Source organism: Coregonus clupeaformis, chromosome 19, assembly GCF_020615455.1.
Source record: "Coregonus clupeaformis isolate EN_2021a chromosome 19, ASM2061545v1, whole genome shotgun sequence".
In the NCBI taxonomy this organism is placed as follows: domain Eukaryota; kingdom Metazoa; phylum Chordata; class Actinopteri; order Salmoniformes; family Salmonidae; genus Coregonus; species Coregonus clupeaformis.
The window spans coordinates 28,773,529-28,786,308 of NC_059210.1; the positions used below are offsets into that span (position 1 = coordinate 28,773,529).

Genomic DNA, 12,780 nt, shown 5'->3' on the forward strand with positions numbered 1-12,780 from the left:
TTGTTTCAGAAGACCCTCACAACACCTCACGTACAGATATAGGATCTTAATTGGATCACCCTGTAGCAGGAATGCAGGAAAATTTTTACTTGTAGTGTATTTGAGGTTTAAAAAGGCGTGTGAAGTTTGTAATTTCCACTTTGAAATTTCAGACTTGATTTTTCTTTACGAAAAATGTATCAACCCCTACATAAATGAATTGTAATCCAAATAATAATTCACATTTCCTGTTCCTGCAGGATTATTTTCCTGCTGTAGCAAACTGGCTCAAATTAAGATCCTACATTTGTATAGTACACACAGAGCCCTTTCTGAACCAAGAGGAACTCAGAGAGCACAACATTGTGTTTCTACTCTAGTTTCAGTTCCTGGATGGCAGGACGACAACTTTCTTCTCTGCTCTTTTATTGACCTTTTTCTTTAGTCTGACCTTGGACTCCCTACTGCTGATCACTGGTGCTTCATTCACTTTACAGTATAAAGAACAAAGATATACTGTAGATTGTCTTTCTCTAATTGTCCCTCCCCGGGTTTCTTGTCTGTTCTGTGGAGTGAGCAGCAACTATAGGGTAGTGGAGTGGTGGAGTGAAGGTCATTCCAGCGGTGGTGATGACAGGGGTAAAATCAGTGTGCTCCTCCAATCAAGCCACTCTCATTGATGTGGGAGCTCTTTAATTATTGTCCTTCTTCAACAATGTGAGCTTGTTAATGATGTTCCTCATGCTGTAGTTACTGGCACACCCTCTAATTACTTCCCCACCCCTCAATAACACGCTTGTTAGAGGAGAGAGTGCCAGAGGTCCCCCGTCGGGTGTGTAATCTGGAAGGAAGGACAATCACCAGAGGTTACCCTGACTAAGACACCAGGTACTGCGTCACCGTCAGCTAAGACTGATGAGGGGCTGGTCTGACTCTAATCCCAATGGCTGAAGAGGGTGAGGACTTCAGACTGACACACTGCTGATTATAGACAAGAGTGGCTTTGAGAGATAAATGTATCTATCTATTTATCTCTCTCTCTCTCTCTCTCTCTCTCTCTCTCTCTCTCTCTCTCTCTCTCTCTCTCTCTCTCTCTCTCTCTCGCTTTCTCTGCAGGCTCTGGCAGGCAGAACTGTGCCCTTCCTGGCTCCCTGGCAGGTCTGGCTGACATTTGCCGCTCCTCACCACCTCTCATTAATCTCCCTGCAGGCACTGTCTGCCCCGTACCACCCTACGCCATGCTATGCCGCACTCCATGCCACCGCTAACCTGGCATAACCCGATCCCCTCTGAGCAAAACACACATCAGCTCATAAGATAATGATTCAGAAGAGGGTGGAAGTCAGTGCAGTTCAGTCTCTCTGCAAAGACACTCTCTCAGTCACGTCTCAGGGTCTGTCTGTCTGTCTCCCCATGGGCTCTGTCAGTAGTGGAGTGGAGAGAGGTTCTGATCCACCGTATTGTAACGTGAGATGTACATGAAGCCAGCCAGGGGGACAATACCCTGTGGTGGTATCACTGTGTGTCAACTCTATTTATATCTCCTCACAAACCCTCTGTGTTAACTGTGTTGTTGAGCTTAGTTATCAGACTGACTGTAGTGTAGATTGACTGCCTGGGCAGGACTGGGGTCACTGGCTGCAGTAATAGTCTGAGTGAGAATAATGTTCAAACAGTGATTCTCTCACAGTGGTGGTGTAGCGAGCAGAGAGATGCTGAAATCAACACTAAATCGAACTGAATGAAGAAGGAGAGTTCAATGTGATTACATGTGTTAAATGCCTATAACAGTGGAGCACTGCTGACACTGATGGAGTCTGGCATGTAGCTGGCTGAATCAGTGGCCCTGCTTGTTGTTGTTGTTTCTATTGAGAGAGGATGAAGTGGTGTTCTCAGGGAAATAAAGCATGATGATGGTATGGTTCTCCCAGCTCCACTCCTACTCCCAGACCAGTGCTCTTCTCTAAATGTGAACTGTAAATCACCCAGCCATCTGGGACAAAGCATGTGTCTCTCCAAGAGGCTCATGTGGCTCTCTTTCTTTACAATCCTACTCTTGTACTATTCTATGTGAACAGGAGAATGCCAGGCAGCCTTTTCTCTCACGTGGCAGCAGCTGCTGTACGGTGTTAACATTATCCTCCAGAAACAAGACAAATAGCCTGTGAGGAAAGCTAGAGCAGGATCTAAGAACAGCATCTTCATAACAGGGTGTTTGTCAAACACCACAAATAGGCACTGAGCCGCTCTACATCCTGCTCCTTGGACATAGAAACACTGGAGTCAGTATACATTAAATAAACATATAGAATATGTACAGCAATATCTGCTCTTTGTCTGTGAGGGCTGGCGTTTTACGGAGGGGTTTCTATAGCAATAACATCTGTTATTCAACATTCATAACAGTTGCCACACTATTGGTCCCTGCCCTGGCCATTGCTTTAAGTGAAAAACTGGCTAGGTTCTGAATCACACTTTAATGGATCATCTGTATATAGCATCTAGATCAGGGATGGGTAACTGGTGGCCCACGGCCCCCCTTTTGTAGGCCCAAGGACCATTTAAAAAATAAATAATAATAATATTCTTATTTTTTTCCTTATTTTTTTTACTCAATTAGGGCTGGGTGATATGGCAAAAATATAATATCACAATATTTTTCTCATTTTTGACGGTATGGTGGTATTTGACGCTTCTGAATAATACAAGTTCTAAGTATGTTTTATGAGTAGTGCATCACAGTAAGATGGCAACCAATGAATTACATATGGTTTTAATAGACTATCTCCATTCAGATTATTTTATACTCAACCAAACTAGGACAAAACTGACAGTGAAGTAGTCCAATTTGTAGAACCTTTCATTTATTTAGCACTGTATCAACATATTGTTGCAGACGGTATTGTAAAAATCCAGACTGGTATGTGGATCCATACCGGTATACCAGTATACATGATATATCCCCCAGCCCTATGCACAATCTGTCACCCTCCCTGTGACTCACTGAGGAATCAACCATGTTGGACAGCATTTTGGAAATACCTTCAAGCTTTTCTATGAAAGGGGAGGAGTTTCAATGTGTGCACGTTGCTAGCACATTTTCATTAATTGTACTAGTTTATTATTCCAACCCAAAAATAAACAGTGGAGCACATTAGGATGTGGTTGCTTCAATGAATGCAGCGATTAGGGACTCAGCAAGGTGAAGGGATGTTCAGTTCCAAGATTGTTCTGTTCTCTCATGGGGAGAGCTGTGTAGAGGATAGAGGACACTGACATGATTTTGAAGAATTGTTGTAGCTATTGATACCATTCAGTCTGGGCTAGAGGCTGTGTGTATGTCTGACATGCTGTCTGTGTACTGAGTCAGAGGGCAGTGTCTTATTTCACCCAGCGTCTGAAACATGAGCTTACATCACAACTCTGTGTCCCAGGGGGCTATTCACAGTATAATGAGTTCTAAACATGGTGGCTGTAATGATCCCTTAGTAAGGTCATAGTCACATTAGAGGAAGGGAAGGGATAGTGCTTGTCGTTGAGATGGGATAGTAGGCTAAACACTGAGTGTACAAAACATTAGGAACACCTTCCTAATAGTGAGTTTCACCCCATTTTGTACTCAGAACAGCCTCAATTCATCAGGGCATGGAGTCTACAAGGTGTTTAAAGCCTTCCACAATGATGCTGGCCAATGTTAACTCCAATGCTTCCCACAGTTGTGTCAAGTTGTTCTTTGGGTGGTGGATCATTCTTGATACACACAGGAAACTGTTTAGCGTGAAAAACCCACCAGCGTTGCAGTTCTTGACATTCTCAAACCGGTGCGCCTGGCACCTACTACCATACCCTGTTCAAAGGCACTTAAATCTTTTGTCTTGCTCATTCACCCTCTGAATGGCACACATACACAATCCATGTCACAATTGTCTCAAGGCTTAAAAATCCTTCTTTAACCTGTATCCTCCCTTTCATCTACACTGATTGAAGTGAATTTAACAAGTGACATCAATAAGGGATCATAGCTTTCACCTGGATTCACCTGGTCAGTCTATGTCATGGAAAGAGCAGATGTTCCCAATGTTTTGTACACTCAGTATATAAATCAGTGTCGTATGACGGTGCTGTGAAGTTCAGAGGAGAGTATAAAGCCTGACGTCATTCACACAGGGCTCCTGACATTAGCCATTAGACTGACTCAGGGCCTGTTGTTACAACCCACTTTATTCCAGCCAAGGTATTTGCTAGCCTTGATTAAGACTGGCTGCTGCAGCTGTGTACTTGCAGTTGATGGCATTGCTTCTCTGTCTCTCTCCACTGTGCTGCTCCGAGACATCTCTATTAAATCCTATTTGTGCATGCACAGCTTTATTATTCTGATTTAATACAACAATGCCTTCGAATATCCATTCTGCTACTTCGCCAGCCAGTCTACTCCCCCTCGCCCCCCGCCTGGCTCGACGCATGGCCCAGCAGGAAGGAAGGAAGGAAGGCAGCACAATGGATATTAAATCAGATTTATCGTCAGGCTATAGAATGGTGTCTGACCCACGGCTCTGTCTGCCTGCCGGGGAATGGGGAATGGGGAACCGCCCCCCCCCCCTCCCCTCCGCTCCGCTCCGCTCCCAGGGTGACAATACAGCCCCTGCACAATTGATGGCCCCTCAATTTGATCCCTGGAATTGGTTACATTCCTTTCGGATTGACACCGGGGCGAAATGGAATTAGGGACAGCGGGTCTAAATGTGCTTCGTTGGAATAAATGTGGAGAGCGAGGCTGAATGCTTATAGGAGCACATGAACGCTTTAGCTCAAGCATTCCTACTTGTCACACTGTCAGTTTAATGTGAATTTTGAAAGGGTGTTTAAGAGAATGATGTGGGTGGAGGGAGGTGGGAGGACAGAGATGGAGCGCGAGAGAACGATAGATTGAATTGCGTTGTGCTTACATCTGATTCAGCCAGTCTAGGTTCATAATCTACATTGAGAAGACAACCTTGGGGCCATGTATTCAGTTAATTTTATACTGTGTAATTAAGTAAAACAAATATTCAGATATTTAGTCCACTCATTCTCTGGGTACAAAAGCAGTAGGCTACAGTATCTCCTGTTGCTGAGAGAAAGGGCAGAAGAGGGGGTGGTGAGAAATATTGAGGTAGACGGAGAGATGGATCAAGATGAAAGAAAGTCGTCTTAGAGGTGTGGTATGTTCTGTGCTGCTGCCTGTTTGAGTTGTCTAATGACAGTCTAATCACCATATTGGCATCAGTGTTTCCCCTAGGATTTTTTTCAGCAGTGGTGGCAAGGGTCGCGGGTGGGGGGTGTGGGGAGGAGTGCATTGGCTACGGCTGCTTAATGAATATAGGGGAAACACTGTTGGCATTGTTGCTCATCAGAGCTTCATCAGAATTTCCTCTGGCCCTGTGCTCCACATCATTAAATGACTGGTTAGGGAAGCGTTTGGATGAGCTATTACTCACTGCATTACCCAGTACCAACACAACACAGGCCTATGTGGATGTTCTCAGCAGACACTGTGGTTAAAGGGTTACTGCACTTCCTGATTTGGCCTCGTTTTGAAGATTGCTCATTAAAAAACGCTAGCGGCCATGACTGAAGCCAAACAAGACTTGTCTTGGGGGTGTGGTTTGATGTGGGTGTGTTATGTTCACATATCGTACCCTGGTAGCTACTGTTGTTTTTCCCTCCTGAGTCACCGTAGCAACAAAATAGTCACTTCCTTAAAATAGCCAGAATTAATCTAGGATAAATCAAGAAATCTGTAATTTTTGTAGAGGAGGTCTTAGTCGTGCAATTTTACATCTAGCTAAAGTGTTTGGTGCAGTATTTCTCAAGTAAAGAAATGTGCATGAAATTTGTGCATGAAAAACTAAAGTTTGGCTGCTGACTCAGGACTGATTTCTGAGAACAATAACATGTCTACAACGTCATCATCTGCAAGCTGTCAAACTATCGTAAATAAAGCAAAGCTGGCTTGAATGTGGTTGGAAGCCAAGGATGTAGCACGAGTCTCCCTATCGCTCCTGGGTTAGTGACCAAATTTATATATTTAACTTTGCAAAACTGCATACATTTCTGTTTGCCCAGGCGTCTGAAGAGACCCATAAACAACTCAGTTCAAGTTTAATAAATTTAAATTCGTAATGACATCAACCCGACCAAAAACAGAGTCTGCAAGAGCAGGCCGCAACAAGCCTGCAACTTCTCCCGACTCACCCCCGCCACCGAACGCTGCCAATGCCGGCCCCACGGAAACACTGACTGTGGAGATGCTGCAATCCGTGATAGGCACCCTCAAAGCCGACATTTTCGGAAAAATTGACTGTCTCTCTACCAATCTCAGGTCAGAGATATCAACGATCAAAGACGAGCTTAAAAAATCTATCGAGAGTATACAGAATAAGCTCGACGCACATGGGGTGACTTTATCGGATTTGGAGCGAGGTGCTACAGACCACAGCACTCGCATTAGCGAGCTAGAGGCTAACGTCGGCTCATTGACAACTAGGGTGGCATTCCTCGATAATAGATGCGAAGATATGGAAAGTAGAATGCGGAGGAACAACATTCGTCTACTGGGAATACCGGAGGGAGTGGAGGGCCCAAGGCCCACGGAGTACATGGCCCAGCTACTTCAGGAGCTGCTCGGGCTAGAGGAGAAGCCATTGCTAGACCGGGCTCACCGCACTCTGCGTAGCCGACCCAGGGATGGAGAACCCCCACGACCATTTGTCATCAGGGTGCATTTCTTTCACGTCCGCAACGACATACTGAGAAGATCGGGAGAAGCATCCCCTCTTCTACATAAGGGTAAAAGAGTCTCGATATTTGCGGACTACACAGCAGCTGTGGCTAAGAGGCGGGCTAGCTTTGGAGCTGTGAACGCCAACTACACGCCTGCCCGGGCGTGAAGTTCGGCCTCATCTACCCCTGCGGTTTTGAGACTGACTTTACCGGACGGCTCCATGCACAGATTCGAGGACCCGGCTATAGCGGCAGATTTCATCAACAAGAACGTGAAAGCGGCTGTTGTACCACATGGTGTGTAACAAATGGTTGGCTAGCTGGTCTTCCTAGCAGGCTAGTTAGCAGGCCGAATGGGTGACTAACGAAGCCATCTTTGCTGGGTTCATCGACATATGAATGTCATTCTCTTTTTTATCTCTTTATTTCCAGCCCAGGTTTGCCGCCTCTAATGCCAATATCTAGGGGTCTGCATGGCTGTTTCAGTTTGATCATTTACCATCTGCGTCGAGGTTAAACCTCTCTTAATCGAGGATAGTTTTCCTTAGACTCTATTGGGGACCATTCTATCCATGTTTGGCTTACTCTAGTTAAATGGTCACTAATCTTAGGTAGCACAGAGTAAGAGTTATCATGCTTAGCTCTAAACTTTCTTCGTATTTAGGGTTTTGCTTGCATCTCATTTGGGGAGATGCTTCGGCAAGGGCGGGTGTGAGGGAAGGGTTTGTTCACTCTCTATTTGTATATAGTTTGTATATGTTTTTGTGCCTCTTCGTTTGTCTTTGTTTTTTACATTTGCGCTTTTAGGTTCAACTAAGATCTTCAGTTTACATTGTACCTTGTCCTTTACACATCCTCTCTCTCTCTTAAGATATGACTCAGCCTAGTGTAGCCCATACTGCTGGAGGGAATGGCTTTAATTTTCTTACTTGGAACTGCAGGGGCATAAATAACCCAGTTAAACGTAGTAAGGTGCTACACCATCTTCATCATTTGAAAGCTCACATCATCTTTCTCCAAGAAACTCATCTGAAGGTATCACAACACTCAAGTCTTAGGTGCAGATGGGTGGGTCAGGTGTTCCATTCCTCATTTCAGAGTAAGGCGAGAGGGGTGGCTATTTTACTTCACAGATCGGTACCTTTTACATGTTCTAAGGTGATCGCAGATCCCCATGGTAGATATATAATTGTCAGTGGTAGGCTGCTCAATACAAAGGTTCTTCTTGTTAATATCTATGCTCCTAATTGGGACAATGGTGATTTTTTTCAAATCGGTTTTTTCACTCCCAGATATGTCCACCCATATGTTGATTTTAGGAGGTGACTTTAACTGTTGGTTAGACCCACAATTGGATCGATCCTCCACTAAACCTACCACCTTATCAACCTCAGCTAGAGTTGTTCGAACCTTTATGTCTGAATTCGCAGTCTCAGATCCTTGGAGAATGGTTAATCCAGCTGGGAAAGCATACTCTTTTTCTCATCGGTTCACCACACTTTTACGCGCATAGACTACTTCCTTGTTGATGACCGGCTCCTCCACTCCATAACTTCATGTTCATATAACCCAATTGTTGTATCTGACCACGCCCCTGTTACTATGGAAGTAGCTTTTCAAAATGTTGACAATCAGCGACCGCCTTGGCGACTAAAAACTCAACTGCTCAGCAATGAACACTTTGTCAATTTTGTTTTGAGTCAAATCGACTTTTTCATGATTACAAATAGAACCCCAAACATCTCTGCGTCTACTCTCTGGGAAACTTTGAAAGCTTATATCAGAGGTGAAATTATCTCCTACACCGCACATGAGAACAAATTGAAAAGGAATAGGTTATCTATGCTAACACGCTGTATTGCCCAATTAGATGACATTTATGCCGTTTCACCATCCCCGGATATTTATAAGGAACGTTTAACTCTGCAAGCAGAATTTGACACACTATTAACAGACCAGGTTACTGAAATGCTTGTCAAGTCTAGGAGCACTTACTATGAACAAGGAGATAAAGCCAGTAAATTATTAGCTCACAAGTTACGTCAACAATCATCATCATCTCAGATTACAAAAATTCGTACATCATCTGGGATATCATTAGATCCTGGGGGGATCAATGAGGAGTTCAAGAGATTTTACCAGTCTCTATATACCTCTGAAAGTAAAGCGGATACACTGGAATTGGATAATTTCTTCCACTCACTATCTGTGCCTTCGGTCGGCCGGGATTTGGTTAAAAAATTAGAGCAGCCGATCACTGTTGAAGAACTGTCTAACGCTGTTAAATCCCTTCAATCTGGGAGAAGCCCAGGGCCTGATGGCTACCCGACAGAGTTTTATAAAAAGTTTATCACCAAAATAGCCCCTATTCTAATTGAAATGTACAATGATGCATTTGTAAATGGTGCTCTCCCACATACTCTCACTCAAGCAACCATTTGTGTTATTCTTAAAAACAAAGACCCTCTTGACTGTGCATCATACCGTCCAATTAGCCTGCTAAATGTGGACTATAAAATTCTAGCCAAAATTCTGGCAACGCGGCTAGAAACAGTCCTCCCATCAATTATCTCTCCGGATCAAACAGGATTTATAAAAAATAGACACTCATTCTTCAATCTCCGAAGATTATTTAATATTATATACAATCCTTCTGTCGACAATACCTCTGAAGCCATTATATCCCTGGACGCGGAGAAAGCGTTTGATCGGGTGGAATGGAAATACCTTTTTACACTCTAAATAAATTTGGCTTTGGCTCCAAATTCATGACCTGGATAAAACTTCTGTACTCATCCCCCAAGCCTCTGTCAGGACTAATAACACTCAATCAGATCGCTTCCCTTTGCAAAGATCGACACGTCAGGGTTGCCCTTTAAGTCCCTTACTGTTTGCCCTCGCCATAGAGCCACTTGCAATAGCACTTCGCTCCAACCCCCTCATCAAAGGCATAGTCAGATACGGGCACGAACACAAACTGTCTTTATATGCAGATGATTTATTAATATACACATCCAATCTTTCTGTCTCTGTCCCTGCTGCCCTTGCCACTTTCGCATCCTTCGGTCACTTATCAGGGTATAAACTAAATCTCAGTAAAAGTGAATTGATGCCACTTAACATGGCTGCAAAAAAATCCCCTTTACATAACTTGCCATTTAAAATAGCTCACAGTAGTTTTATTTATCTCGGGGTACATGTCACAATTAGGTTTGAAAACCTTTTTCAAGCCAACTTTGCTCCTCTCTTAACCCGTACTAAGGACGATTTGGAACGGTGGTCTTTGCTACACCTCTCCTTAGTTGCTAGAATTAACTCTATTAAAATGAATACTCTCCCTAAATTCTTATACCTCTATCAGTGCCTTCCAATATTTCTACCCAATACATTTTTCAAAAAGATCGACGGCCTAATTCTACCCTTTATATGGGACAAAAAGCCTCCTAGGATGCGAAAACAGCTCTTGCAGAGGCCCAAACCAGACGGCGGTCTAGCTCTACCAGATTTCAGATTCTATTATTGGGCCGCTAACCTTAGGATCATTCAGTACTGGTTGCAGAGCAGAGTGATATTCCCACCCCCAACTTGGCTGGAGATGGAGGCTGCCTCGTCTACACCGGCATCACTGTCTTCCCTCGCTCACTCCTCTATTACAGGCCCTTACTCCTCCTTCACCAATAATACATGTGTCAAAACAACATTGAAGATCTGGAATCAATTTAGGCGCCACTTTGGGTTTCAAACAACCTCTTCCTTGGCTCCGGTAGCCTCAAACCCAGCTTTTCCCCATCTATGATTGATGGTGCTTTCTCAACATGGTCTAATCTCGGTATTAAAAGATTCAGAGATCTGTATACTAACAATACATTTAGTACGTTTCAACAATTATCAGCTAAATTTGGTCTCCCCAGACATCATTTTTTTAGGTTCTTACAAGTCCGGAGTTACGTCCGCAGCATAGATCCAGGATTCCCCAACCTTTCTGGTGGAACACAGTTCGACACATTTCTCACCCCACTTCCTAATCAGAAAGGCACATTGTCAATAATCTATAGTCAAATTTGCTCACTACAAGCCATCTCATTAAACAATATCAAATCCTCTTGGGAGGAGGAACTGGGTGAGGAAATATCTGATGAACTATGGGAAGGGGCACTCAAAAGGGTACATAGCTCTTCTATTTGCGCTCGACACGGCCTCATCCAATGCAAACTCATTCATAGGGCCCACTGGACCAAAGCAAGACTATGAAAAATTTACAAGGATGTGAACCCTAATTGTGTTCGATGTAACCAGTCCCCTGCTAATCATGTGCACATGTTTTGGTGCTGCCCATCTCTTGTTGGTTTCTGGAAAGACATCTTTAACACACTCTCAGAATTAAGCGGCACACAGATCGAGCCAGACCCTCTCATTGCATTATTTGGAGTTTCCTTACCCACAATACAATTGACCAAAATGAATAAGGATGTAATTGCCTTTGTCACGTTGTTAGCGAGACGATTAATTTTACTTAGATGGAAATCCTCTGCAGCCCCTTCTCATGCTCTTTGGATTAAATCTATTTTGAATTGCATAAAGTTGGAGAAAATAAAACAGACACTCAATGGGTCTGTAGACAAATTCTATGCAAAGTGGGCTCCCCTTCTTTTCTTATGTTAAAAGAATACATTTCCCTGCAGTTCCAGAGTGATGTATATTTATATATTGGTGATGTAAGAAGCCTGGTATGTGCATATACGACATCTCGGATGTTAAGGACGGTAATAACTGTGCTAGCTGACCTATAACAACTGGATCAAAACAGATATTTTTCCTTTTTTTTTTTTTTTTTTTTTGTGTTTTATCTTATTTATGTATTTAATGTCTATTTTTTCTTTCAGGTCTGTCTCTCTATGTTTTGCTGTATCGTTGTCTTCAAATTGTTGTTCCATATTCATACCATATAACTTTCAAGTGCAATTATTTACTAAATGCTGGTACTGAAAATTCAATAAACAAAGTATATAAAAAAATAAATAAAGCAAAGCTACATGCTGTTAATAAGTGCCCAAAACCACTTGCTAGCTAGCAAAGTACCAACTCTGTGTTTGTCAATGAAGCAAGCAATTAGTAGCTAGCAGGCACATTGAGCAGCCAGGCCACAATCAGCTTATCAAGTCAATGGCGAGTGACGACGTGTGTGATTCGGTGCTGTTTAGTTTTTCACAACTTTCTCACTATCTATTACCAGAGTGTGCATCTGTCTGGCAGTGTTTCATAGGGAATCATGTTACAAAACAGGTTGCGGGGGGACACAAGATGCTAGGGAATGGGTTTTGAAATATTGACAAGTTGGGATACAAGTGTGCTCTGATCGTCTCAATTCTAATTTTGCCCAAAAAAGTGGCACTATCAAACACATCAGCAAGTGGCCAAGGGTTATTTCAACATAACATTGGCGACATGTTGTCTTACTGTATGTAAACAAGTCTGAGGTGCTGCGTAATGGGCAGGTATGTCTCACTCTCTGGAAGTTCTGGCTGCTATGATTCGATAGAGCGCGCACATCTGATAGAGCGCAATCAGCACAGCTGCTTCTCTCGTGTTAGTGGGCACTGGGCAAGTGGGCATGATCGTAATCCATACCCAACCCTCCAGTAAGTCGTGACAAACTCACTAACAAAATTCAGTTTAGGATGAGACTGACTTTATGACTAAAATTATCCTATTTACACTTTGTAGTCCATTTTTTCACTAGAATTCATATTTCTGACTCATATCGATGCCACATAGGCCGTTTAAAATGGACCTTTAAGCTTCCTTTACAGTGCCTTCATCAAATAACAAGGTAAGAATGTGCTTAGTAATTGGTACTATAATGGTAATTAAGCCATGAGATATGGCACATGATCAGTAATTAAAATCAACTTCATGTTATATTTAGAGCTAATTCATTGATGGAAAATTGAAAATTGTACCTATAAGTATGTGTGTTATCTAATGAAGGAGCATTGGGGTGAATCAGGAGTTCTGAGGGGAAAGGCACAGTCAGGTACA

At 43.1% G+C, this 12,780-nt stretch overlaps 1 protein-coding gene across 3 annotated transcripts in view; it reads left to right on the plus strand.

Moving 5' to 3' along the window:
* The window catches only part of LOC121531835 (cadherin-13), a 576,485-nt gene that overhangs the window by 97,518 nt on the left and 466,187 nt on the right, over positions 1 to 12,780 (plus strand). For 2 of the 3 annotated variants that reach the window (XM_045227157.1, XM_045227158.1), the window contains exon 2: positions 1,096 to 1,137. The exons of the other annotated variant lie outside the window; for it this stretch is intronic. In XM_045227157.1, coding sequence (XP_045083092.1) covers positions 1,096 to 1,137 — 42 coding nt within the window. The remainder of the gene's footprint in view (positions 1 to 1,095; positions 1,138 to 12,780) is intronic. 3 annotated transcript variants of the gene reach the window in all.